Raw genomic sequence first — 25,437 nt, forward strand, 5'->3', positions numbered from 1 at the left:
CGGGCTTGGGACCGGCAGTAGCCTCAGAGGAGCTCCAGGTGACAAAATATTTCAAGTTAGTTTTCAGTATCACTGAACCGGTTCTATGTGCCCAATCATATTAGTATAGTAGGTGACATTATCACGATAAACCCCAAATTAGTAGAATTAATAACATTACCAACGGTAATAGAAAACATAGTTTGAAAATGCAGGATCAATGAAATCTGAGACAATTGACTGATATTTGAGAAGGAGACAATTGATTGATATTTTACAAATAAAGTATTTACTGTATGGTTCTCAGATTTTACTAAGATGTTCTGTAATTTTGTATTAAAATATATTCGATTGTCCCCACTTGTGTTCTTGTTCACTACAATATTATTATATAGGCTAAATGAGAGTAAAGATGACGGCCATCGTTCTGTGTGAACATGATTGTTTACCTATTCAAAATCTGTAATAGTAAACGTTCGATTTTTTTGTTTTATCCGGTAGTTTATGGAGAATCGTTTAATTTGAAGACAGCTGTTGTACACTTAATTAGAACTTTTCGGCATTGCCACTCAAGACTTAGTGCTAAGTTAAATTGATTACCTGCACATCTTGTAATAGACAAAATACCTTTAGAATAGTGAGGTGGTAAGTAGTAGTCAACATTTTTAAGCTATAATAAATTTGATATGGTGCGATTCTTATTCAATGTTATCAAACGTTTCTTGATTGATTCCCGATTTGTTGGAACATGTATTGCGTATACCCGACCACTGTCTACCTAAACATATGATGTTTGTTCGTGTAGGGGTAGGACAGAATAAACCTATAGGAGACTAAACAGAGCTGCGAAATAATTCCATACAGTCAGTGACTTGTAGATAAAGCCTTATTGATAAGTACTAACTACGTGGTTGAAGTCCTAGCAATTTTCGTGGCCAATGATTGTAGATGATAGTGATGTGGCTCAAATACATTCCCCTCATTCACTCTTTCTTCTGGAATCAGATGGTTCAAGCCCAATGTTTCTACAATCACTGGTGCTGTTACGACTACCACTACTCTAGCCTATATTTTGGCAATTTCACCTCGCTGTGTTGAAATAGTGTGATAATATGAATCAATATAAATATGTACCAGGTTTTAAGTTGTTTATGATCAGGTGATTGTTATGTTAGAACTCTCTGCAAAGAATCTATCTGAAGATTAATTTTTCTAGTAAACTTATCAGTGATATTCACCAAATCACTTTTATCGGAAATCTTGTAAAATTTAAAAATACATCTCACCACCAAAAGACATTAAATGTGAAGAAGCATTATCTTGAAATGAAACAACCGTAACTACTCCAAATATTAAACAAATGAAAATATATTATTTTGAAACAAGCATTAACTGTAATATTAACACATAAAAACGTTTAATTAGATTAATTACGTTTTTAGTAAATTAATTAGATGACAATGTGCCTTTTTTGTTTAAATTTCTTGCACTAAGTGACTGAAGAAAAAGGAGAAGAAGAAGAAGAAGAAGAAGAAGAAGAAAAGGATAAATAAGCATACAACAAACACTAAATCTTTAAATATTGAAGATTAAAAAAAGAACATTTTGAACAATTTTGATAGAGAAATTAGTTTTAAAAGGGAAGAAAAATACAAATATGAAATATTATCTTTGCATACAGTTTTCCAATTAGACGTCTTTAACATTAACAAGAAGAATGGACTAGTAGGTGCATAAATGAATAAACGTAAAAAAAACTTCGTACACAAATTCTAATACATCGTTCACAAGATTTATATATATATATATATATATATATATATATATATATATATAACTTTAGTATTGTAAATACTAAAAGTAAATAGGTAAATGAACCATGGTTTTGTTGTTGTTGCTACTGACACATACATTAGTACATAAAATGCAATTGCCCTGTACAAAACTTTATTGCTTACACTTTCCTTTTCATTAATTCTACTACTTTAAATAATTGTAAACGAATAAACATTAGTGATAGTTTACACAATAACTATTTGTTTACTAATTTTGTTCTCTATAAAATGTTGATTATATTTCTATTATAGGTTCAGTATTGTTAAGTGGTTAAATAAGAATGAGGATGGTATTTCACAAAAAACTTATTTTAAATGAATGTTAAGTAAGTTGGATGATAGATATATAACTTTTTTTTATTGTCCACGTTTTTCACTGAATAAACAAAGCAAGTAAATAAATGGATATCATAAAAACATCATGAAATAATATTGTCAATATATTCAACACATTAAACACGATGTAATATTACATTCAGGGAACAGTTTGCCTTTTCACATAGACATCTACAAGTATTCCATTCATTGCAATATATATATATAGTATCAAAGATGAACAGTTTTCAGCGAAGACTTGACCTACATACCTAAGACTGTACTATTGATTTAGCCGATGATAACGTGAACATTGTTAATGACAACAAATATATGGATAATAATAGTAATGGTGATGATTTACAAAATGTCTTTTTTTCATTAAAATGGTAATAATGACTATTATGTTAGAGGAAGTAAAACACAAAAAGACGGTAAAAGTATTTGCATATAGAAAAACAACTTTTGTCCCGAAGCTGATAATAATAGTAATGTGAAACGACTGTATTAAATACTAATGACTACAAAAAAAGTAAAACAAAATACCTTTGTTGCATAAATAAAGATGCATGAAAGAACAACGGTATCTCAAGAGTTTATAGTGTTTTAGCTTATGTATCTAATTGTGTATAAAAGAAATATCAGCACAAAATGTTTGTTCATACCCATATTATTGATTGCTGATCGTTTAGAACAGTTTGGAAATAATCCCTCTTCAGATTAAATGACAAGTGAAATAGACAAGCAGTTTACACGGATAATTAAAAGGAGAATATAAAGGAAAAATATAGGTAGACAAAAGAAGATTAAACCATTTACGAAGATAATGGAATATATAACAAAATAAATGGAAAGAATATATATTGCAAAAATATTTGGTATTGGGATTTATGTATTCCGTTTAATTCAAAACAATACAATTCGTGAATTTCAAGAAATCACTTCAAATAAAAAAGCATCACTTAGATATTTATCCATTGAAAACTTACGAAAACTTAAAATCTCATTCAACCAGTTACTAATTTCATATTTATGAATACAATATTACAGATCAACTTGTACCAGAGAGAGTTATTTGTGGGTTTTGTTCATTCATTGATTGTGTAACTGATAGAGTACCATTGAGTACAGAAACAGGATTTGTATATGACTGACTCAATAAATTTATTACCGTTGCCGATTGTGAAGTTGCATTAGTTGTCGGTTGTGATTGTGATAAAGCTGATGTTGAAATTAATGGTATTTGTAAACCAAAATTATATAAACCTGCTAGTGGTGACAAAGAGTTTAACGATTGTCCAATAGTAGAAGAAGATGAACAGTTTTGTCCTAATTCATTACTGCAATTGGTTAATGATTGTTGCAGTCCAATAATTTGTGGTATAGCATTGCTATTGACGGTACTTAATCCATTTGGTCCAACCAACATAGCTGTTGCAGCAGCGGTTGAAATGGAATTTGGATCAAAATAATAAGTAGGTTGACTGTTAAATGTTGCATTAATAAGTCCACCATTTCCTAATGTTCCATTTGAAAATAACTGTGTTGAATAATCAAACGCATTATTGATTATGGTTCCAGCAGTACATTCATTTTGTAGATTAACATTATTGTTATTATTGGTTAGATTACCCGTTACATTTGCTAAACCAGTAGTATTTATAGGAAAATTTGTTGTACCAGATAATTGTAGAACATTTGTTTGAGATTGTAATAAATTCAGTGGAGTTGATGTATTTGGTAAATTGTTTGATAATGGTAATGGCATAAATGCTGCATTTGTATGCATTACACTTGGATTAATTGGCAGTGCATAACTAGCTGCAAATGCTAATTATTAAATAAATAAATAAAAGACAAAATTCAATTTAATATTTTTTTAAAGAAATGAAATTAATTGATGATTTAAAACTTCAGAAACATGAAATGTATTTGTGGAAGATAATTTTGTTCTGAAAAATTAACACTTGAAGTTTGATAAGTTGACTGTAATTGTGGTGGACTAATGGTCTTTGTTATAAATGCGGAGTATAATGGATTATAAGCTAGGTTACATAAATTTAAGTTCATTGCTGTCACGGTAGAGATAGTCGGATCTAAGTTGTCTGGATTCGATTTTTTTTAAAAATACATGTAATGTATTTGATTCATTAGTTTCTAATATATTTTGTGACGAAAGTTCTGAAGGGAAACGCTCACTACCATTCATAATGGACAAGTTACGAGAGCAAAATATATCATTTGATTTAGGTGTTTGGTGTTGTTGTGTAAACAACATGTATAGTGGTGGCAAAACCGTATGTGTAACTGTGAGTCTGCCGCTCTCACTGCTGTCAACTTTAATTCTATGTCTTGAAGATGACCCTAAAATGATGCAATACAAGTTTGATAATGATTTAAAACTAGATTTTATAATCAAAACTGAAGATTTCCAGAAGCCTTACATTCTAAACTGAAAACAGTTTAACGAGGAAGTTTCTAATGCCACCGTTCTGTCATGAAGAACGTAGCTAATATAACATAAAAAGATTGTTGGTGTCCAAATCTACACTCCATCTTCGATTTAATCTGATAATCTGTATTGTGGCTACCACATAACATTTTTGGATAGTGTATAACTGAAGGTTTTTATTATTAATAACATTAGGATTAAAAGCCTAGCTTATCCCATCATTGAATGACTGTGACACCAATTAGTTTTATGAATATAAGCATGCTACTCACAAGTAGTCTGGAATTCCATCAAAGTATTCTGCAAACGCTCTAATTTTATGACCTTTAGAGTATCGAAGTCGAATAAGTGATTATTTTATCAACGAGAATTAGAAGATGTAATAGAGAGGGGAACTATATAGAAATAAATTTAGAGGTTGTCAGAAGGTGGAAAGAATACTGCAGTCAAGTCATTTCATATATTTCGGCTACAATTATTGTTTTCCTTTGATGAAATATGAAATGATTAAGAATCATATGGTAAAACACTGTTGTATAAATGAGTTTCATGGTAACGAGCAATTTAAACTAATGTGTAAAGGTGAAATATTTAAAAGAAATTAAAGCGCAAAACCTTAACTGTTTTCAGAAATGTAGTTGGTGAACTTAACAAAACTTAGGTGAAATAAGTTATTTCATTTTGGTGGAGTTTTGTTCTCTGAGCTGGATGGTTTGGTCAGAGAACAAAACTCCACCAAAATCATCCACCTGAGCTACAAATCTTCTCCATCATCTCAAAATCATATGAGCGTAATACGCTTCTCGTTGTTCGAAAATGGGAGAATTTCGCCAAAAGGCAGGCTTCCACTCGAGAACAACTATATTTTCTCCACACGACCAAACCATCCAGCTCAGAGAACAAAACTCCACCAAAATCATCCACCTGAGCTACAAATCTTCTCCACCATCTCAAAGTTATTTCATGTTGTGCTAAAACTATCTATTTATTTGAAAATACATATAAAGATAAAAAATGCGTGTTATAACGATAACACAAAAAATAACCCTGTAATATATTATAACACTATATTACAGGTACATAATATGTTTCTATAATCTGGAGGGAGCTGGTACTTTGAGAAATCCAGTTTTAAGTCAGTTAGCATCGTAATCAGAGATAACAACATTAAGATTTTCAACCAGTAACTAAGCTTTTGTTGGACTGATATTCGTCCATTTATGGATAATAGAACTTAACAATCAATTTTCTTAATGATCTATTTCATTCGTAAGTATTATAAACATTTAGAAATATTGATTCCAGGAGTTTAGAGGTGATCTATGGGAAACCGTGGACCTAGGTTACTTGCTGTTAGAAACTTATGAGCAAGAACTGCTTATGATCTTGATGAAATTAGTGTTTACACTAATGTAATATTTCCGCTAAATGACTTGTAACTATCACACAACCTACTCGTTGTTTTTTGAATGATCAGATTATTTTTATAATTTATGCGACTTGTAAGCGATCATTGAAGTTAACTGTTATAATGTTAACATAATTTACATTTTATGTGTTATGATTCTTAAGTATAGAATTTCACTTATTATTTAAGTGTCTTGATGGATTATATCGAGTTACCTGAAAATATTTGAATTTAGTTCTGTTTAGAATTATTGAATAAATGCTGTATGTTTGAATAGAAAAAGAAACTTTCCGTGAAGCAATGTCAGTTGGATGAAACATTGGGAAAAGTATAGCATACTAAGTTGCTATACAATACTGATGGAACTCAGTATGGTGAATAGTTACGTATATTGGTCTTCGATCATTTTGTTATTGACCACGCTTCGGATAATAGATGCGTATCAAGAGACAGCTCTCTAAGATGAATGGCTTACTAGGCATTAACTATTGATGTTAACGAACTTAACCAACTGAAAGAGTCTGATCATTTATCCTTACCGTTTTGCGGTACTCTAAATCTCATAGGTTTCCTCTGTTTTCTGCATAATCAGTCGCATGGTTTCGAATTCATCTACCTTTGTCTATTAACACTTTCTTCTGATCCCTCAAGCTTAAACCCATTTTTAAAAAGTTTATATTTTATACGATTAATCAAAGTATAAAATAATGCTGGATCATACTTGATCAATGTTCGGTGAAACAGCTTCATTTTGTTTTAGATTAAAGTCGAAGTTTATTGACGTAAACAAAAATGTATTTTCTTTACAGATCTAATGCATATGCCTATAATTTTGTATTACAAAATATTACAGAATAATGGGTTCTTATAAATTCGTAATATTTTTTTTCATGATGAACTTTACTTGTTCACATTCAGTAGTACTTAAATTGAACAATTGCGTTAACTGATGATAACAATCAAACATAAGATCTAGTCATATTTATGATGATGTCAGTTAATACTCCATGAAATTTGTTGAATTGATGAAAAAAGTTTATTCTCTAAATTTAAACATATATCATTATCATTATCGTTATCATCATCATCATCATCATCATCATCATCATCATCATCATCATCATCATCATCATCATCATCATCATCATCATCATCATCATCATCATCATCATCATCATCATCATCATCATCATCATCATCATCATCATCATCATCATCATCATCATCATCATCATCATCATCATCATCATCATCATCATCATCATCATCATCATCATCATCATCATCATCATCATCATCATCATCATCATCATCATCATCATCATCATCATCATCATCATCATCATCATCATCATCATCATCATCATCATCATCATCATCATCATCATCATCATCATCATCATCATCATCATCATCATCATCATCATCATCATCATCATCATCATCATCATCATCATCATCATCATCATCATCATCATCATCATCATCATCATCATCATCATCATCATCATCATCATCATCATCATCATCATCATCATCATCATCATCATCATCATCATCATCATCATCATCATCACTCTAGAATTAATTATCGAATAATTCGTCCAAACAAATATGATGTTGTATGCTAAGACGTCATACTTGTTAGCACTAATTAAACCAGAATTGCTTTTACATTAGGGAAGATTCATACTAAGTTTATTAACTAAAATGAAATATATATCCTACTAAATGGTTGATTTATTAGTGTATAAGATAAGTGGATAATCATATTGTAGTGTATGCTACGTACGTTGATAGATATAAGTTGTATGAAGCACCGATCGGAAGTGGAATGCTTGGCAGAAGAAGGTTGAAAAGATCAACCGGGAATATGCAGAAAGTAAGTTTAATAATGACTATAATGAAGCAGTGATGAAGTTTGTATGAAACAATTGATGGAATATGTGTAAATGAAATATTTAATGTATGTTTTTTATATTTTGTGAAGACATTTTGTAATTTTGCATTACACAATAAATTGATTCACCTTACCAAGTCTTCGTTCACTGCAATGTCAGTTTGCTGTTTAAACGAATATTTTCTATATCACTAGATATTTGACAGTTTGAAAGAAGAGACTGGTCCAACGATTAGATGAAGTAGGCTATTCTGTATAGAAAAGTATTACTTAGAAAAAAACCACTATTCATTTCCTTTCAATTGACTTCGATTATGTAACGTAAGAACAGTGTTTATTACACTTTTAAAATGACTTGGAAATCATAGTTCACTACGAATTGAAAGAAACTAGGTTCAAATTCAGATACTAATGCATGGCAATGCATTTATCAAAACGATTTTAAAATGCTATATATATATTACTTGTTGTGACAATATCTTCGAGTAGAGACATGTTAAGCTTTGTAAAATCTGTATTATGTGTAGATTGCTTGACTATTTTAGTGATTAATTTCAATTTACGAAAAAATTGATAAAGATTTACTTGAAAAAGAAATATAAAGTCAAGCATTCTGTTATTAATACTGTTTACCTTCATTCAAGTTAAAAGGGTTAAATGGAAGACTTTGAATAGCTATTTCAGAAGCACCCAGTTTAGCTTCAGTAGATGTTAAATAATACCGACTTGTATTGCATCGAAATTGCAGTTTTGGAATATAGACCTGATATAATGAAAAGATACCAAATATACATTAAAGTTTAGTTTATTAACAAGAAAACACAAACACATACACTAATCAAAATAATGTTATTCAAGTGTTCTTTGTGTGTTTGAATTCCGCATTTGCTTAAACAAAATTAGTATTTAAAAGATCCACTGACGATACTGTAAGATAGTAATAGAATTGTAGAGGAGTTAAAAATGGACTAGTAATATTCTCTCTCTATAGAAAAGATAGATTTATGAATAGTAGTGGAATCTAGGATGCACGTTCCATTTTATTTGATTTTCGGCATCTAGATGTCCCTGCATTCCAATGTTGATATCCACACAGGAACTCAAACAGAACAATTTGCTTCAAATGCATAACGATTTATCCATTTCAGATAGCCACTCACTTGTGAAACAAAACTGATCATAATTGAGTTAAGCATATCAAGAATGAGATAATTGAAGCCTTTTTAACAATGATATAAACATTGCCTTTATTTTAGTGAAGTTACTCTTTTCCACGTTAGAAAGTTTAATTATCAAGTATTCTGTTGACAAAGTTCATAAAACACAATCTGAAATCTTATCAGTATAATGTATCACGACTGAAGTAAAAACATCTCCGGATCAATATTCTAACCCAATTTTAATTTTCAACAACTGAAATTTTTGCGAAAAAAGTTTTATGCAGTGTAACCTATTAATTATTTGAAGATTCCGTGAAATAGATTTTTCTGAATAGTTTAAGTTTGAAGTTAATTGATCAAAATGATAATCATTGTTAAAGTACAACAGTTATACTATATCTCGAATTCTACATGTATTCAGGTGGGTGCTACTGATGTCGACAGATATTAGTAGTATGTATCACCAATCGACAGTGGAATGTCTGGTAGTGAAAAATTAAGAAAGTCGGAGAGAAGAGAATGAGAACAGAGAGTGATTGGTATGGAAACGAAGGAACACCAAAGTATGAGACAATTGATTGACATTTTGCAAATCAATTATATACTGTATGGTTCTCAGATTTTACTATGAGACTTTGTTATTTTGTATTCAAATACATTTGGTTGTCCCCACTTGTGTTCCCGTTCATTACAATATAACTATTTCGAACATTTTAAATTTAAATTTAATTTTCTTGCTGTAACTCATTCAAACGAAATAATTCGGTAAATAGAGCATGTTGAGAAATTGTTTGCTCAGATAATATCTGAATATAATGACACTAGTAATTTTAAGGTAATCAGCTATGATATAAAAGTATATGGAATTAATTGTCATAACGTTGTGGTAAAACCACTCAACTTAAAATGTCTTTTGCCCTTTCTCGTGAAGCGAACCTCTTCGGCATATATCTAAGTATGCAAACGTATATTTATTCGTATAAATTATTCTGTTTCTAAACGCTAAGGTTAGTTTAAAAACAATTCTATAAATGAGTAATAAAAGGTATTTCTATAGCTTGTTTTTTACTGTAATACTACATATTAGTAAAAATTTGCTTTCAAAATTCATAAAAGCTTTATTAGATATTTTCAAATATTAGTTTTTATGCAATAATACCAATTAAATGGTGTTGAGAATTTGAGTTAACCTCAAATTCAGCTGTCTTCCTGTATATTAACAACAATGAATATTGTTAGTTAAGTAAAATAAGCAAATAGTCAAGTGGATGGCTATACCAATCCTGGGATCTGTTTACTTTTTTCACTATACTAATTATTGAGCTTTTCTAAGTGGTATCGATAAAAAGTGCTTCTGATTTAGTAAAGGTACTCTTTATCCCTTACTAGTACAGTCTTTGACAACACATCCAGTTGTATAAAGCTAATTGCTCATTCACTGGTTTATAAATCATCATTTAAAGTTGATTAATTTACACTAACTTAGATGAAATATATAATCCTGAAAGGTACTCTAGTAAACTAATTATGTTTCTACATTCACACTTTTTTTCATCCTATAATCTAGTTGGTGTTATTCCTTCTTTTTAATGATTTTAATAATAATTACAAAGTATAGATGGATTTATCAGCTGAAGAGTCCCAAATAGGATGAAACCCACATCCTGTATTTCACTGTTAGCCACTATACATCTTTGTTTAGAATGCTTGTGACCTAAAGCAATATCGAGGCAATGCACACAGTATGCACATATGTATCCATAAGAGACTAATAAATTACAGTCCTAAGGAAAAGAAGACCAAAAAACACATTACGCCGGGAAATGGAGACAGACATCAGAAAAGTGAACAAGAATTCGATGGGACTAGAAAAGAAAGCCCAGGACAGAGTGGGTTGGAGAATGCTGGTCGGCGGTCTACGCTCCATTAAGAGTAGCAGGCGTAAGTAAGTAAGTAAATATCAATGAGAAGATACAAATAAACAAATACCAAGTGAATAATCCTTATCATTCGAATAGTATTCGCTTAATCTTTTTAAACCATGATAAACTAATTCTTTAAAAGATATTTAAACTTTCAATGAATTTCTTCGTTTTGTTTTTGTTCTATTTCCAGTGAATTTGTGTTTTAAAAAAAATAATTCGATAATCACTATATGAATCATGTTTTAGTTACTATATGTATACTTGAAAGGAATATTGATAAACAATTCGATACAAACAAACAAAAAAATAAAGAAAAAAACAAACAAAACAAACTATCATCTATCCTGTTTATCTCATTTGGCTTTTAACTTACTGTATAAATATTAATACAATTGAACTAAACATATTTAATTTTTGGTTTCGATTTTAATCTATCTACTGTATAAGTTTATTTATGAATTCAGCAAAAATCAATGATATTTGTCATTTATTATATAAATCATATTGTACAATATACAATAATGTATGATTGACCCTTGATCATAATGACATTGTGAAAATATTTCAATCCATTTATAAATGGAATAATAATTTTAATTAATTTATAGGACATCATAATGAATAGCATGATCAATATATTTATCATAACAATTAATTAACTCAAATCAATATACTGTAATTTTTCAATCACAGTTATTTGTCTATAAGTTTTGGCATTAATATTGTTTATTATTATTATTATTTTAAAACGCGTAAATATTAATACAAGGAGGTACCAAATAGAAATGCGTCACATAAATCATCCGATTTATGTGAGGATTGGAATATTGCCTAGGTGTCTAGTTTGAAACAGGTGGATTTCTTAGGTGGCCACACCCGGAACCATTGACTTAGAGGTCTAATCCACAAGGCGGTGGCGATACATCAGGAGATGTAGTGGTGGGGAAGATTTGTAGCTCAGGTGGATGATTTTGATGGAGTTTTGTTCTCTGAGCTGGATGGTTTGGTCGTATAGCTTTCATCGTTCTTCTGATGATGTCGTTCAGAAGAACGATGAAAGCTATACGACCAAACCATCCAGCTCAGAGAACAAAACTCCATCAAAAAACAGGAGATTTAGTCTCATAGTAGCCGGTGACCAACGATTGGTTCATACACCATTAGGATTCTGAAGCCCATGTTCACCATTGGTATGGAATCAGGGTTATTCAAATCCCCTAGGTGGACTCTCCATGTCCACCAACTCGGTTAAAGCACTGGACATTGGGTTTTCGTCCCCTGAATTTCGTAAACAACACCCTCGTTGCGAGAAGCCGGTGAATAGGCCCTCCCTGAAGGTGACCATATGAGCGTGACCATGTGAAAACATTTCGAGAGGGACAGATAACTATCCTCACTCTCGGCTGTACCAGGTCATTTGGGGGCAAGATTTGACAACCATTTTGGAAAAGTTACTTTAATTATTTATTTCATAGATCTTGCAAAGCAAACGGGCATGATTTCATACTGTCCACTTTCATTTCAATGTAATAAGAGTGAAAAATGAAAACAGAAAAAACAGCTAAACAGAACATAATAATAACTATCAAATAAATTAAGTTTGGTTAAATGGTAAAATTCTACCAAAAAAAGAAAAAGTGTATATCCGTACCAAACTTCAGCACTTGTGAGAGGTAAAGAGTGAATAAATCTTAAAAACTAGTATCCATTTTAAGTAACGACTAAAGTCCCCGTGTATTAAATAATAATACAAGTGTACTAATATAAACCTAAAAATCCATATCTCAATGCTAGGCTGGGATAAATCGATCACATTATATGGTAATAACATATATTCACTGCTCGTCACTAGTGTTCTTCAAGACTAACTGGATATTTGCCAACTAGGGATGAGTAAAAAATAGATCAGCCATGTGAGATAATGATAACTGGTTGTTTCAGATCTAACTGAAATTGTACTCTTAACTATTTTATCACTAAGTTCGTTAGGTTATCATATGGGTTCAATACTCTGAAGATGAGTATTATGAAATAATTTTCATTTACGCATGTCTTTACATTCTATAGTTTACTTTTTCAGAACTTAGATCATTACATCATGAACTGTTGTTCAGAATACTAATCTTTTGGTAGGCAAACGAGGATCTCGATAGAGTCTTAGGTATTGACTAAAATCAAGTGAAAATTTTGTTACTATGACATCATTTACTCGGACGTCAACCCGACAGAGCTGATGATATATTTAAATTTGTGAAATGGCAAATCCGCCTGGCCACTTTATTTTCCGTAGTCAAGGATTATCATAAACAACTACTAAAAAACGGTTTACATTAAAATGAATGGATATGCGCCTAAGTCATTCCTACCTTACTGCATAAAGTGTTACCTAATAGCCAACAAAAATCTTTAGGCCGAACATGAATCAGTTAGTGATCTTAATAATAAAAAGTACCAGAAAGTAAATCTAACGACTTAAATTAATGCTTACCTGTCCAACATACAACTGAACCTTATTTCCTGTAGTTGAATCAATGAAATCAACTGGTATTGCACTACATATCGGAGAACCAAGACCATCACGTAAACATAGATCATTTAAATTCTAAAATTAAAAAAAGAGGTATCTATAGAATGTTGACTTGACTGGTCATTTTAAAAAAAATATTTAGTACATACATATAAGAAGACTAGTGATTACTAATGAGATGAGGTAATAATAAGGAATAATTACATTTGACATTAATTGAAACTACACTTGTTGAAATAAATAGATATGATAAGAATGAAACAGAAGAACCAAACGTAATGAGATAGATAATTAAGAGAATCAATGGACAGTTTAGGGGTCTTGGAGATTGTTAAGTTTTTGATTGAGATCATGAACCGATGGATGTTAGACCACCATTGAAAACCTGGAATCACTGGACGGCCGTTTCATCCTATTGTGGGACTCCTCAACAGTGCGCGCCCACGGTCCCGCCCGCGGGATTCGAACCCAGGGCCTTCGGTCTCGCGCGCGAACGCTTAACCTACTGGACCATTGAGCCGGCAACCAATGGTGTTAATGTCTAACCTCAACCAATCCACGAAATTGCTTGACCATCTTCCATTGTACTGAGGTAGACATATGTTTTTACCCAACACGGATTAGCTCCACTGGTCACGGCTGCTCACCAGAACTCCGAAAATTTTCCCAGGAAGCTAGTCACTAGTGAGCACATGGTAATTATCAGTTTAGAGGTTGTGGATATTGTTAAGTTTTTGATAGAGATCATGAAACGGCCGTCCAGTGCTTCCAGGTTCTCAATGGCGGTCTAACATCAGTCGGTTCATGATCTCAATCAAAAAAAAGAATCAATGAAACTTTCATATTCAAACAATTAAACTCTTAAGGGTAAGCATATATAAATCCATACAATTAGATATGAATTAATTAAATTGTATACATATTTCTTTTCTTCAATGAAGTACACATTGTATAAATTGAGACTAACCTCTAAAAGAGCCAACGGATTCAACTGACGTTGCTGTAACTTCTAAAATAATAAGAAAATAATAATAATGATAATGATGAAACTAACGAATTAATGCATAATGAAAAGACACTTGTTTCTTTTTTCTTACATTAAACCAAATGAATCATTTCAAAAATAAAATTGATTAGTGATTATTTTTTTTAATAGGCAAAAAGAAAAAAAATAATTAAAATTTGGCAGAAATTGTCTTCTAGCTAATTTTATTTTCATTTTAATCTCTATGCATGTTATTAGTAAACAAGTATGATCAGTAAAATAGCCTTAAACACAAGGCTAACTGTTATGTTTCTTTGTTACAAAAAGAAAATAAGAAGAATAAATGTTACAGTGCATTAGTAATCAAAGAAAAAGAAATTCAGTATATTATCACATAAATAAGCTGGTGAATTAGACAGTTTACTAACTGACTAGCTAGAAATTAGGAAGTATTAGTTGATTATCTTTTTTCTGTTCATGGAGAAATCATGCGTACACACACACACACACACGAGATTTACGGTAATCAAACCATATTTTCAAAAAAAAAACAAATCAAACTATCTCATTAGATTCAGTCATGATAATTTACCGAAAATTTGATATTAAAAACAAGTAAACAAACAAACTAATCATCATTTAATGAAATGGATTGAGTTTCTGATGCATTTTATAAATAATTGTAGTGTTGTAGATAATCAAGTTTCTTGACTTATTAATCATAATATATAGTAATTTGTAGGTCTATACAATGACCCTACAATCATTACGTTAAAGAAATAATTTAATGAAATGTCAGTATATTGAATTTGATGACTTGACACATGTTATATGCTCTCTTTTTAATTACACTTAATTGTGTAAAGGTTTCAGATATTGCACATCAGTTTAAACACGAGTAAATGAATGAATGAATGAATCGATGTTCGGACCTAAGACACATTACCTAAGAGTTGAATGCTTCAACTAACTAATCATTACATCATAAGTATACATATACAGATACGTAATGTAACATAGACCATTGTTATTGAGAATGTTAGTTTAACTTTAGAGAATAAAAAACCATTAGATGACACTGAATATATATTTGAATTACAAATTAATTTACCGCTATTACACCAAACATGGTATGGGATTTATGTTGTTAGTGCGAATTTTAAACAGTGTAAGCAAGATACATGTAGAGTTCTCCAAGGAACATGTGTACAAAGTACTGTTTTCGGAAATGAGTATAAATTTCAGTGGTGGATTTTATTATCATAAAATATTATTTGACATTTAACTGTCTACTTAACTAACACGTGGAAAAGATACATTTTGTGTAATATTTTATGAATGTTGATTGACTACTTCCACGAATTCGGTGTTCATCTTGTTGTGCTAATGAGGTGTGGCAATTTGGACCAACGAATATATATATATATATATATATATATATATATATATACCTGGTCCTACGTTGTATCTGACTGACTGAATATTTTATGAAATCAATACAAATGATACAGAAAACGATCATTTCTATGAATAATAATAATAATAATATTTTTTGAGCTTTCTTCTACCTCATATGTAGCCAAACTGTGTTCCTTATATATAATATTTTCAATAAGTATTTCATGTATAATTCAGTGTAACTTAGTTACCTAGTATATGTTTGATGAACTCATTTTATAGGCAAACTGTGTGTAGAAAATGTATTTACACTAGCCGGTTTGTCAAGTTCAGATTGTTAATTTCAATAATCACATATCAAATTATCATGGAACACAGCAATTCATTAAAATAGATAAGTATTATTACTACAAATGTCATCTCTATTTATATTAGATTCAAGAAAGTAAATGATAATTATCAAAATCTTTCATTGATTCGTTTATAATTTTTAAATCTTTTTTCTCATAATCAAATCACTAATATGCAAATATGAGTAGTATATTACAATTTGTAATGGGAAATATTTTATTACAAAACAAAATTATTAATTATTTGTGATTACACCATGAAAAATGTGATAAGTTTTGTGATGTTTATATATATTCATATATATAAGTTTATATAAATAGGCAAATAGCATAAATCTTATCAATATCATAAATAGAGCATTTAAAACAGCGAAATAAAAATCATTAATAAATGGGGTTAATTAGAACAAAAGTGATAGGAATTGAAAATTATAAGTGTAGCAGGAATTTATTAGTAAAAATATATGGATTAGGATACTATTGTTTTATTGTAAGCAATTTTGTTAATATTTTGCCTTAGTAGTTTCAGACTGATAGTTGTTGAATTATTATCGTGATATATATATATATATATGACTACACGTTCTTGTTATCAGGATTTACTTTAACTGCATACACTTTTTAATTTTTGTTTCATGATAAACTTACTAACTGATCGCATAAACGCCATTGATGTTTAGCCTTGCCTCAAATTATTCACAAGATAGAAAAAGGAATTAGACATAGAAAAAATATACAAAAAATGGTGAGTTAAACATGTTTAACGTGATGATTAATGTTTGATAAAATACTACATAACTATATATTAATTAATGAGATCATTAGTCGAGTCATGTCAAATCACTGTTGAAAACCTAGATCCTTTCAACAATTGGTGGGTTCTAGTATGGGGCTCCTTGGCAAAGCCCATCCATGGGTCTACTAAAAAGGTTCAAACTTGAGACCATTGACTTCACTCGCAAACACTTAACATTTAGACTACTAAACCGAAATCCAATGGTATAAAAGTGTAACTCCAGTCAATACGCTATAGTGCTAAATTATCTTCCATTGTCTTTCGTGAGTACTTTTTTCGAATCCTATAATGTTAAACTACTCTAATAAAGGTTTCCCACTTTTGAAAAGGCCCAAATTGATATAAAACAGATGTACAACGCTTACAGGTTTTTAATGATTGTCCAACAGAGATCGGTTCATGATCTCAATAAAATGCAATAATCTCTACAACCTATACATTAATATGCTGATTAAACAGTTATCAACTCATTTACAAAATAATAATAATCGTGGAAAAGTGCTTTCAATAACGAACCAACTTTGATCTGATGTAAATCCAGCTGAAACTGGACTTTCTTGGATGTTGTAACTTCTCATTCTATATAAGAATAGTTAATAAATAATAATCATTTTTAGGGTATTGGGAATAAGACGAAAATAAACTACATGAAGAGTCCCAATGCCCTTTTATGTAAATGATCTGTATTAGACAATTTGAAATGTTTGATTTTTGTTAATGTTACTAGACAATGATATACTTTTTAGTAATAGTAATCACGTAATTTGTGGTTTTTTATGATAACAAATGTGAAGATCAGAATTAAGCAGGATTTTAGATTTCATGTACTTTAATATATTTGCTGTAAATACGATAGGCGATTATAAGCATACGTAATTAATATATAGTGTTTGGTTGTTTAAATTTAAGCAAATGAACTATATCACCGGACGTGATATCGAGTATATCAAACTTTATCTCATATTATTTAGGACTCGGGACTTTACGCTTGACCATCTACTACAATGAAGTATCATGAAAGTAAACGACATTGTGTCATCTTATATTTCGTTTCACTGTTTATAAGTTTACGTGGAAATTACTATAAATTTATAGTTTTCAAAAATATTTATGCAGTTAGTTTGTTTAAAAAAATAATTACCAAAGTACCTTATAATAATACAAGATTAGGCACTCATCTGAAACACTTAGAACGCTAAAAGATATAACGAGTTTCCTTTCCTACAAGTAATTGTTAGTTGAATATCTATTTAGTTGACTTTCAGACACATTCGAATATATAATGATAAATGTATTCACTGATAAAAGTGAGAACATTTACACTTTTTATGAGCTATTTGACTTAATAAAGTATTATTACATTATGTATCCACTTATTTGATACCTATGTGTACACATACTCTTTCATGTAATTCAATTTATAATGAATCAACATTAAACATACTTAATACAGTTTAGAATGATGTTTCAGTAATTTATGAAAGGCTTTATAATACTTATCAGTGATTATTTATTTTCAGATGGGTTTTGTGGATATTATAGTATTTTCAATGGTTAAGATCATGAGTCAGTTGAAACTAGACCACCATGGAAAACCTGGAAGCACTGGACGGCCGTTTCATCCCATTGTGGTACTCCTCAGCAGTGCGAACCCATGACATCGCTCCCTGCAAGACTCGAACCCAGGAACTACTGGTTTCGCGCGCGAGCACTTAACTATTAGGCCACTGAGCCGTCATCCAATGGTGTTAATGTCTAACTTCAACCAATCCACGAAGTTGAGCCACCTTACACCATTGTCTTCGGTGCGCTGATATCTCACAATAGACCTGGTTGAACTCCACTGGTAACGGCTTCCCACTAGAACTCCAGGAGTATCTCTTGAAGTCAGTCACTAGTGAGCAGATGATTATTATCAGAAGGGGTTTGTGGAGATTTTAGGAATTTCACAGATTGAAATCATGAGTCAGTTGAAGCTAGACCACCATGGAAAACCTGGAAGCACTGGAAGGCCGTTTCGTCCTACTGTGAGGCTCCTCTGCAGTGCACATCCGTCCAGTGCTTCCAGGTTTTCCATGGTGATCTAGCTTCAACTGACTCATGATTTCAATCTGTGAAATTTCTAAAATCTTCACAAACCCCTTCTGATAATGATATATTTATCAAAGCTTTTCATACCTATTAAAGAATTAATAACTATTTTGTCCCTGTGTGGTATTTTCTGTAGAGACCTGGAAATCTAGAAGGAATCGTATGTTCATTCCTGGTCACAAACAGCTATTAAGTTTAAACGCAGAAATAAAAATTCTATTCAGTACTCACTATTTCTCTAATGGTTCTCTCACTTGTGTCAATAAATTTAGTAATTTTCAAAATACTATCAGAAATGTATTTCGTCTAGGAAATTAGACAAGTTGCTTGAAGGTTAAAAACTTCCCTCTACATCTGAAAGTACTGGTTTTGATCTCGGAAAAGAAGAGATTGTGAGTCCGTATTGCTAAATAATTTCATACCAGTAAAACAATGATGTTTTATTTTTTGAATACCCTTCTGTACCAGATGTTTATTACCTTAATCAACGTGGTGTAACGAGCGAAGTCTTTACTCTGAGTAATCGGAGTTTCAGGGATTTTGAAACATAGTTTGTACTATAATAATCGTATATTTATTTATACAACAGGCAACCAATTTGCCTGTTTCACAGCGTCAAAGGAATCTGACAATTGTCTGACAGTCCTCACAAGTGTGAAATGTTTTTCACTTTCAGAATAGGACTAAGATTAATCTATTATTTTATTATTTCTGTTAGTGCATAGTTTACTGTTATTTTTTGATTACTTTCAGTATTGGTAATCAAACAAAAACCTTTTAAACTTAAGGCATTATTAGTTTCACTGTTTAATATGATATAACCCTTTGAGGTTGCAATCAGCTAAGTTGTAGTAACCATGATGCTATTTTTGGTGTCCCTCAATTGTAGTCAATTCTTCGAAATTGGGTTCAGAGTATAAAACAACAGGTTTATAAACTCTTGAATAATACTCTAACTAGAAAAGTTATACTTAATTACATACCTGTAGTTTATAATTCATCAAAATAAGCTAAGGAGTTTCACTTAGAGCAAATTTTTGATAGCTAAGAAGTTTTGTTATAGGTAAGTAAAAACTAATGTTTAGAATTGACTGATTCGTGGATTTTTTTCCTCAATGCTTTATTTTGAATATTCCATAAACAAATAAATATAACTAATTAAACTCAATTGAAGTTTTATCTATTAGCAGATGAGACATGAAATATTCAAGTGATATTAACATATTTAGATAAGAATAAAATTTTAACTTTATTAACGAAATCATAGTTACTTTTAAACCTTACATAACACTTATCATCTGATTGAATAAAATTGATCTTAAATATTGTTTATAATTCTGATCGTATTATCAAATGATCAGATACTTCATCAGATTGAAAAGTATAATTAATATTTTGTTGTTATTCTTGTAATAGACAAATGTCTAACAATTTGGAAAATGTATACAAACTTGAAGTGATAAGATATATGGTTGACATAGCTATTATTAATTGTTTGATTTTATATTATTTATTTGTTTGTGTAATATTGTGGTGTGTGCTACTGATATCGACAGATATAAGTAGTATGTATCTCCAATTGAAAGTGAAATGTCTGATGGCAGAAGATCGAAAGAAAGAGAACGAGAGCAGAGAATGATTGGTGTGGAAACAAAGGAACAATGAAATCTGAGATGATTCATTGGAATTTTGCAAATGAAGTACCTACCGTGTAGCTCTCGCATTTTACTTTTGGTTGCACACATTGGTGTTCTCATTCACCACAATATAACATTGTGATCATCTAATAATCTTTGTTATCAACAGGCTTTGATAATTTAGTGTCAGATGAAGTATAATTTACCTCAGTGTTGATAAACATTAAGTGAATCTTTTAAACCTACCATCTGCTGATTATCTCGAAACACATAATTCAACTGGGAAAAGCTATACAATAATAGGTGAAATATATCACAAAACTGAAATGACAAGTGATTCGATCGGTATTTAACTTGTTTAACACAGATGTACACGGAGAATGAAGTAATATATATTGGTGAATTATGACACACATAAATTATTTAAGGTGTCTGATATCATTCTTGAGTTAATAATTTAATAATTTTTGACATGCAATGATTATGAAGGTAGAATGTTAATATAAACAGGCAGAAATGTCCATAAATTAAGTTCTTAATTCTAAAATATAGACGTATATTAGACAATTTAAACTATACACATTGTTTTTTTGAGTGAATTAACAGTTCAGTTTGTAAGATTAACATAGAAACAAAGGAATATAAGATGAATGTTAATTTTAGAAGAGGTTTTCAATTTTCCATTGTCGATTTTCAGGACTGTAATTACTCAGTCGCTGTTGCTTGTACATATCATAAGCAGATTATCTCGACACAGCCTTTACTTACAAATTTTTAGCTTAATTAGTGCGAGTCCCAAAATGGACTGCAAACATAACCTGGATTTCATTACTAGTTATTTACCAAATATTCTAAAGACGTTAGTATTGTGGCCAAGTATGTTGGAATCCTGTTGGGTTAAAAGTATTATACAAATAACAATTAATTAAAAAGAAGCAATCAATCATGATCTTAGTCTTCCTATTTGTGCATATTAATTGATTGGCTGATGTAAGGTGAGCTAGGCTAGTAATACAGTTACCTTACTTTTCCACTACCCATCAGCCTTTTGGGAGCTGAAATATAACTAATCCATGACCTATGAACATACTAAAGCTTGGAGTGAAGTGGTTGCTCGGTAATGAAATCGGATAACATTTGAGTTCTATTGCGAGGTGACTAAACTTAAAAAATATTAACAACTAGATTACAACTATGTAACTGAATGTGACCGTAGTTTATCATTGGGTTCATGGCCTATATAGTTAGGTCTGAAAATGGCCATAGACGACCAATCACAATGAAACAGTCGTCAAACGATCTATGGAATTCAATGATCCTTTGATAAGTGATGTCTCATGAAGATTTATTTTTTTAAATAGAATTTTCATCTGTAAATGTGTCAGCCATGTTGAAAATGATATAAACAGGACTTATATGACTTACATTTGGTTGTTTATTAAATTATTAAATAAACAAATATACTATTTGTAAATTATTAACCTTTTGTCAAAGTGTAATCATTATTTTTGTTATTATTATGTATACGTAAATTGTTACAGGTGAAGTTGTAATGTGTACACCGGAATTGAAAATACAGTCAAAAAATATGTCTTCTTACTGATCCAAATGTAAACAAATCAACTCGTCGGTTTATTATCGATTTTAACGACAGCGTATATATATATAGGTCACCTGCTAAACTGAGAAACTGCACGTTGTTACATTCTAAGACAATGCTAGTTAACTAAAGTTTAAAATTAAAGTCTGTCGTCCTATAACTTAAACAGACGTGAGTATATTTAGAGTCTGTTAGTACCATCATTCATGTCGCAGAATTAAGGATAAGCAGACTGACTATAGAGTTCACCTATAGGATTTACTATCAATGTACAAATAATTTAGTGAGGTAGTTTACATTTACTTGAAGTCAAATAATTAATGGTCGAAGTAACTATTTATTTTAAATAAAACATCAATATTTTGCAATCACTTTGGAAAATGTACATATTAGACTACTAATAGTTTTACTGATATTATCATCTGACCTAATCAATAAAATAATTATAATGAATAAAATAAACGGTCTATTAATAAATGATTCTATTTACTCACTTCTACAGGATGTTTACGATCCTTTTGGGCTCCAGCGCTTCGACTACCAGCCGCATTCCTTCGGCCCGTTCTTGAGGAATTCAGCTTCATACCACTAGTAAAACAATTGTTAGTAGTGTATGAAATTTAACCGATCTCATATTATTGTAATTGTTGTTCGGAAAAATGCTTAATTGCTTTGCATCTGACTGACTTATTTTTCGAAAAACTACAAATATTACTAGGTATGAACATAATTTGTGTAATTTCTTTGCGGCTAATGCCAAACCATGACGAAAATTTTCTTAAGTTGAAATAAAATTATTCTATCACGAGTGTTGTTGAGAATCATTACTGTTTAAATAGGACTGTGAAAAGATAGTTGTTTTCAACGATGCTATTCATTCGTGTTTTATCATCGTATTTACAATAATTTATCAAGTATAATAACCTGTTGTAAAAATAGAAGGATGAATATATGCTATAATATTTGGGACTTTCAAGTGTTGAAAGAGATCTGCCTAATGACGGAGAAGTTAGAGAAAAATCATATGATGAAAATAAATCTATGAAAGGTAATCTTCCATTTGACAAGCATAAAAAAGTTGAAGAAGAATTCAAAAACGCAGAGGTATGTATGTGTCACCTTTCTCTTGTGGAGCTAGCTACATTGGCTACATAAAACAATTAGTTACTATAAGCGTCTCCAGGCAATACTATTCATTGGTTTAAAAGGAAGAATTTAAAACGATCAGTAGCTTAATATTCGAACTTATCTTCGGTTCTGATAACGATATCACACGAGAAATATCTTTTAAAATAATTTATCTACATGACCAGGTAACTAAATTCAAAGGTTGTGCGTTTCAACAGCTTATGAACTTCTTAGGTGTTAACAACTCAATATTTGAAGCCTTAACTCTGTGTAAAAGAAACAACACTTGTATACTACCATATCATTGTGGCTTTAAAGCTTAATTTTTTTATTTGATAAATTAGGTCTTAATACCTTTTAGCAATATTTTAATCTTGAATTGTTTTTTATTGCCACGCGATTATGACAAAATCATAAGTATGCCCTGTATAAGGGTAATTTCATATTGGCTTTCATACGAACCTACGATTCTATGTCTGAGCCACTAGTAATCGTGAGTGACAAAAGCATTAACAACGTTAACTTCCAACGACAAATGTGTGCGATTTTATTTGGTTTTTTATACATTTTTCGTGCTTTTTTTAAGTAGTTTATAATTTCACTACCAATTTTAGAAGACTGTCTTCCTATTTATAATACTGATTGAAGGAATATAATACAATCATTTTCAGAAAACAATTACATGGTTAACTCAGCATCGGTTAAAATTTCACTTGAAGTTTTCCCAAAGTGAAGAATTTCATTTAGGCTTACTCAGAAAGGATAGTAGTCTCATTTCGAAAAGTAATCAAATTACGTTATTTTAGTACATCGTTTCAGCCTAATGAGCATGGTTTATCGATCTTATATTCTACATAGAAACATCGGTACAGATTTGGCATCAAAACCTAAGCTTGGTAGTACTAATAAAATTGATATCACGAACTAACCTAAGTTAGACACCCAGTATCGTAAATTGATTGGAGTTCGACAAATACACCATTGGATTACGGCCCATTGGTCTGGAGACTGAACATTTATGTGTGAAACCAATAGTCCCAAGTTTTAATACTTGGTTGGACCATGGTTGTGTACTCCTGGGAACTGCAATACTAGAATGAGACAGCTGTTCATCACTTCCGAGTTTTCAATGGATGTCTAACTTGCGTTAGTTCGTGATATCAATAAAATCCAGTAATCGCCACAAACCTTTGTCATGATAAGATTATTAATAGGCGTTTCCTGTGTTTGGTAAATATTTAGCCTCGTCAAATAATATAAACTACATAACCTATTCCGTTTAGATCTGAATGGAGTAAAGGGTTGTTTATATTGTTATTTTAAATTGAGCTCACCTAGGACTTCCAAGATTATTATCTGTTCGCCCGGAGTTTAAAACATCTGAATTAGCTGGTAAAAGATCAGTTCCCATAGGCGTGCCTTGAGATGGTAAAAAAAATGGTGATGTTGATTCCAATTGGGGTAACATTCCTCCAGCTGCTACAACAGCTGTAGCTGCGGCAATCATGTTTTGATCATTTGATAGAACTAATTCATTTATTAATCTTCCAGGTGTACGAGAGGGCTGTTGTCGAGTGTTTAACTCATTCTTGTCAACTGGTTTTGCCCATGTAACTTCTATCTTTGAACCATCAATATAGGTATCTGTAAACAGTAAATGAATGTCATCCTCACACTAAATATAAAAGGAATTTAAACAATTCGACTTTATTTAAAATATTTATGTCTTGGATACATACAGCCCTTGAAAAAGACGAAGAATAGTAAAAAACTTATTTTTTCACACACAATTGTGGGTTTATATAGTTGACTGTAAGTGATATTAACCATGATATTAATAAATATTCCACTTGAAATCATTGAATACAACAGGCAAAATACACTTAAACTTAGAATTTATCCTTTAGCCAATAAAATTCGTATTTCATCTACAAATTTTTTCTGTCCATTC

At 30.8% G+C, this 25,437-nt stretch overlaps 1 protein-coding gene across 1 annotated transcript in view; it reads right to left on the reverse strand.

The window, feature by feature from the left end:
• A1CF_1 (APOB1 complementation factor) overlaps positions 1-25,437 on the reverse strand; it is a 57,470-nt gene that overhangs the window by 23,968 nt on the left and 8,065 nt on the right. Inside the window, exons 4-9 of the mRNA XM_051213533.1 lie at positions 24,821-25,130; positions 22,853-22,946; positions 14,469-14,510; positions 13,463-13,576; positions 8,523-8,652; positions 1,266-3,959 (exon numbers count right to left, since the gene is read on the reverse strand). Coding sequence (XP_051069521.1) covers positions 3,181-3,959; positions 8,523-8,652; positions 13,463-13,576; positions 14,469-14,510; positions 22,853-22,946; positions 24,821-25,130 — 1,469 coding nt within the window. The 3' untranslated portion in view covers positions 1,266-3,180. The remainder of the gene's footprint in view (positions 1-1,265; positions 3,960-8,522; positions 8,653-13,462; positions 13,577-14,468; positions 14,511-22,852; positions 22,947-24,820; positions 25,131-25,437) is intronic.

This window comes from Schistosoma haematobium, chromosome 3, assembly GCF_000699445.3.
Source record: "Schistosoma haematobium chromosome 3, whole genome shotgun sequence".
In the NCBI taxonomy this organism is placed as follows: Eukaryota; Metazoa; Platyhelminthes; class Trematoda; order Strigeidida; family Schistosomatidae; genus Schistosoma; species Schistosoma haematobium.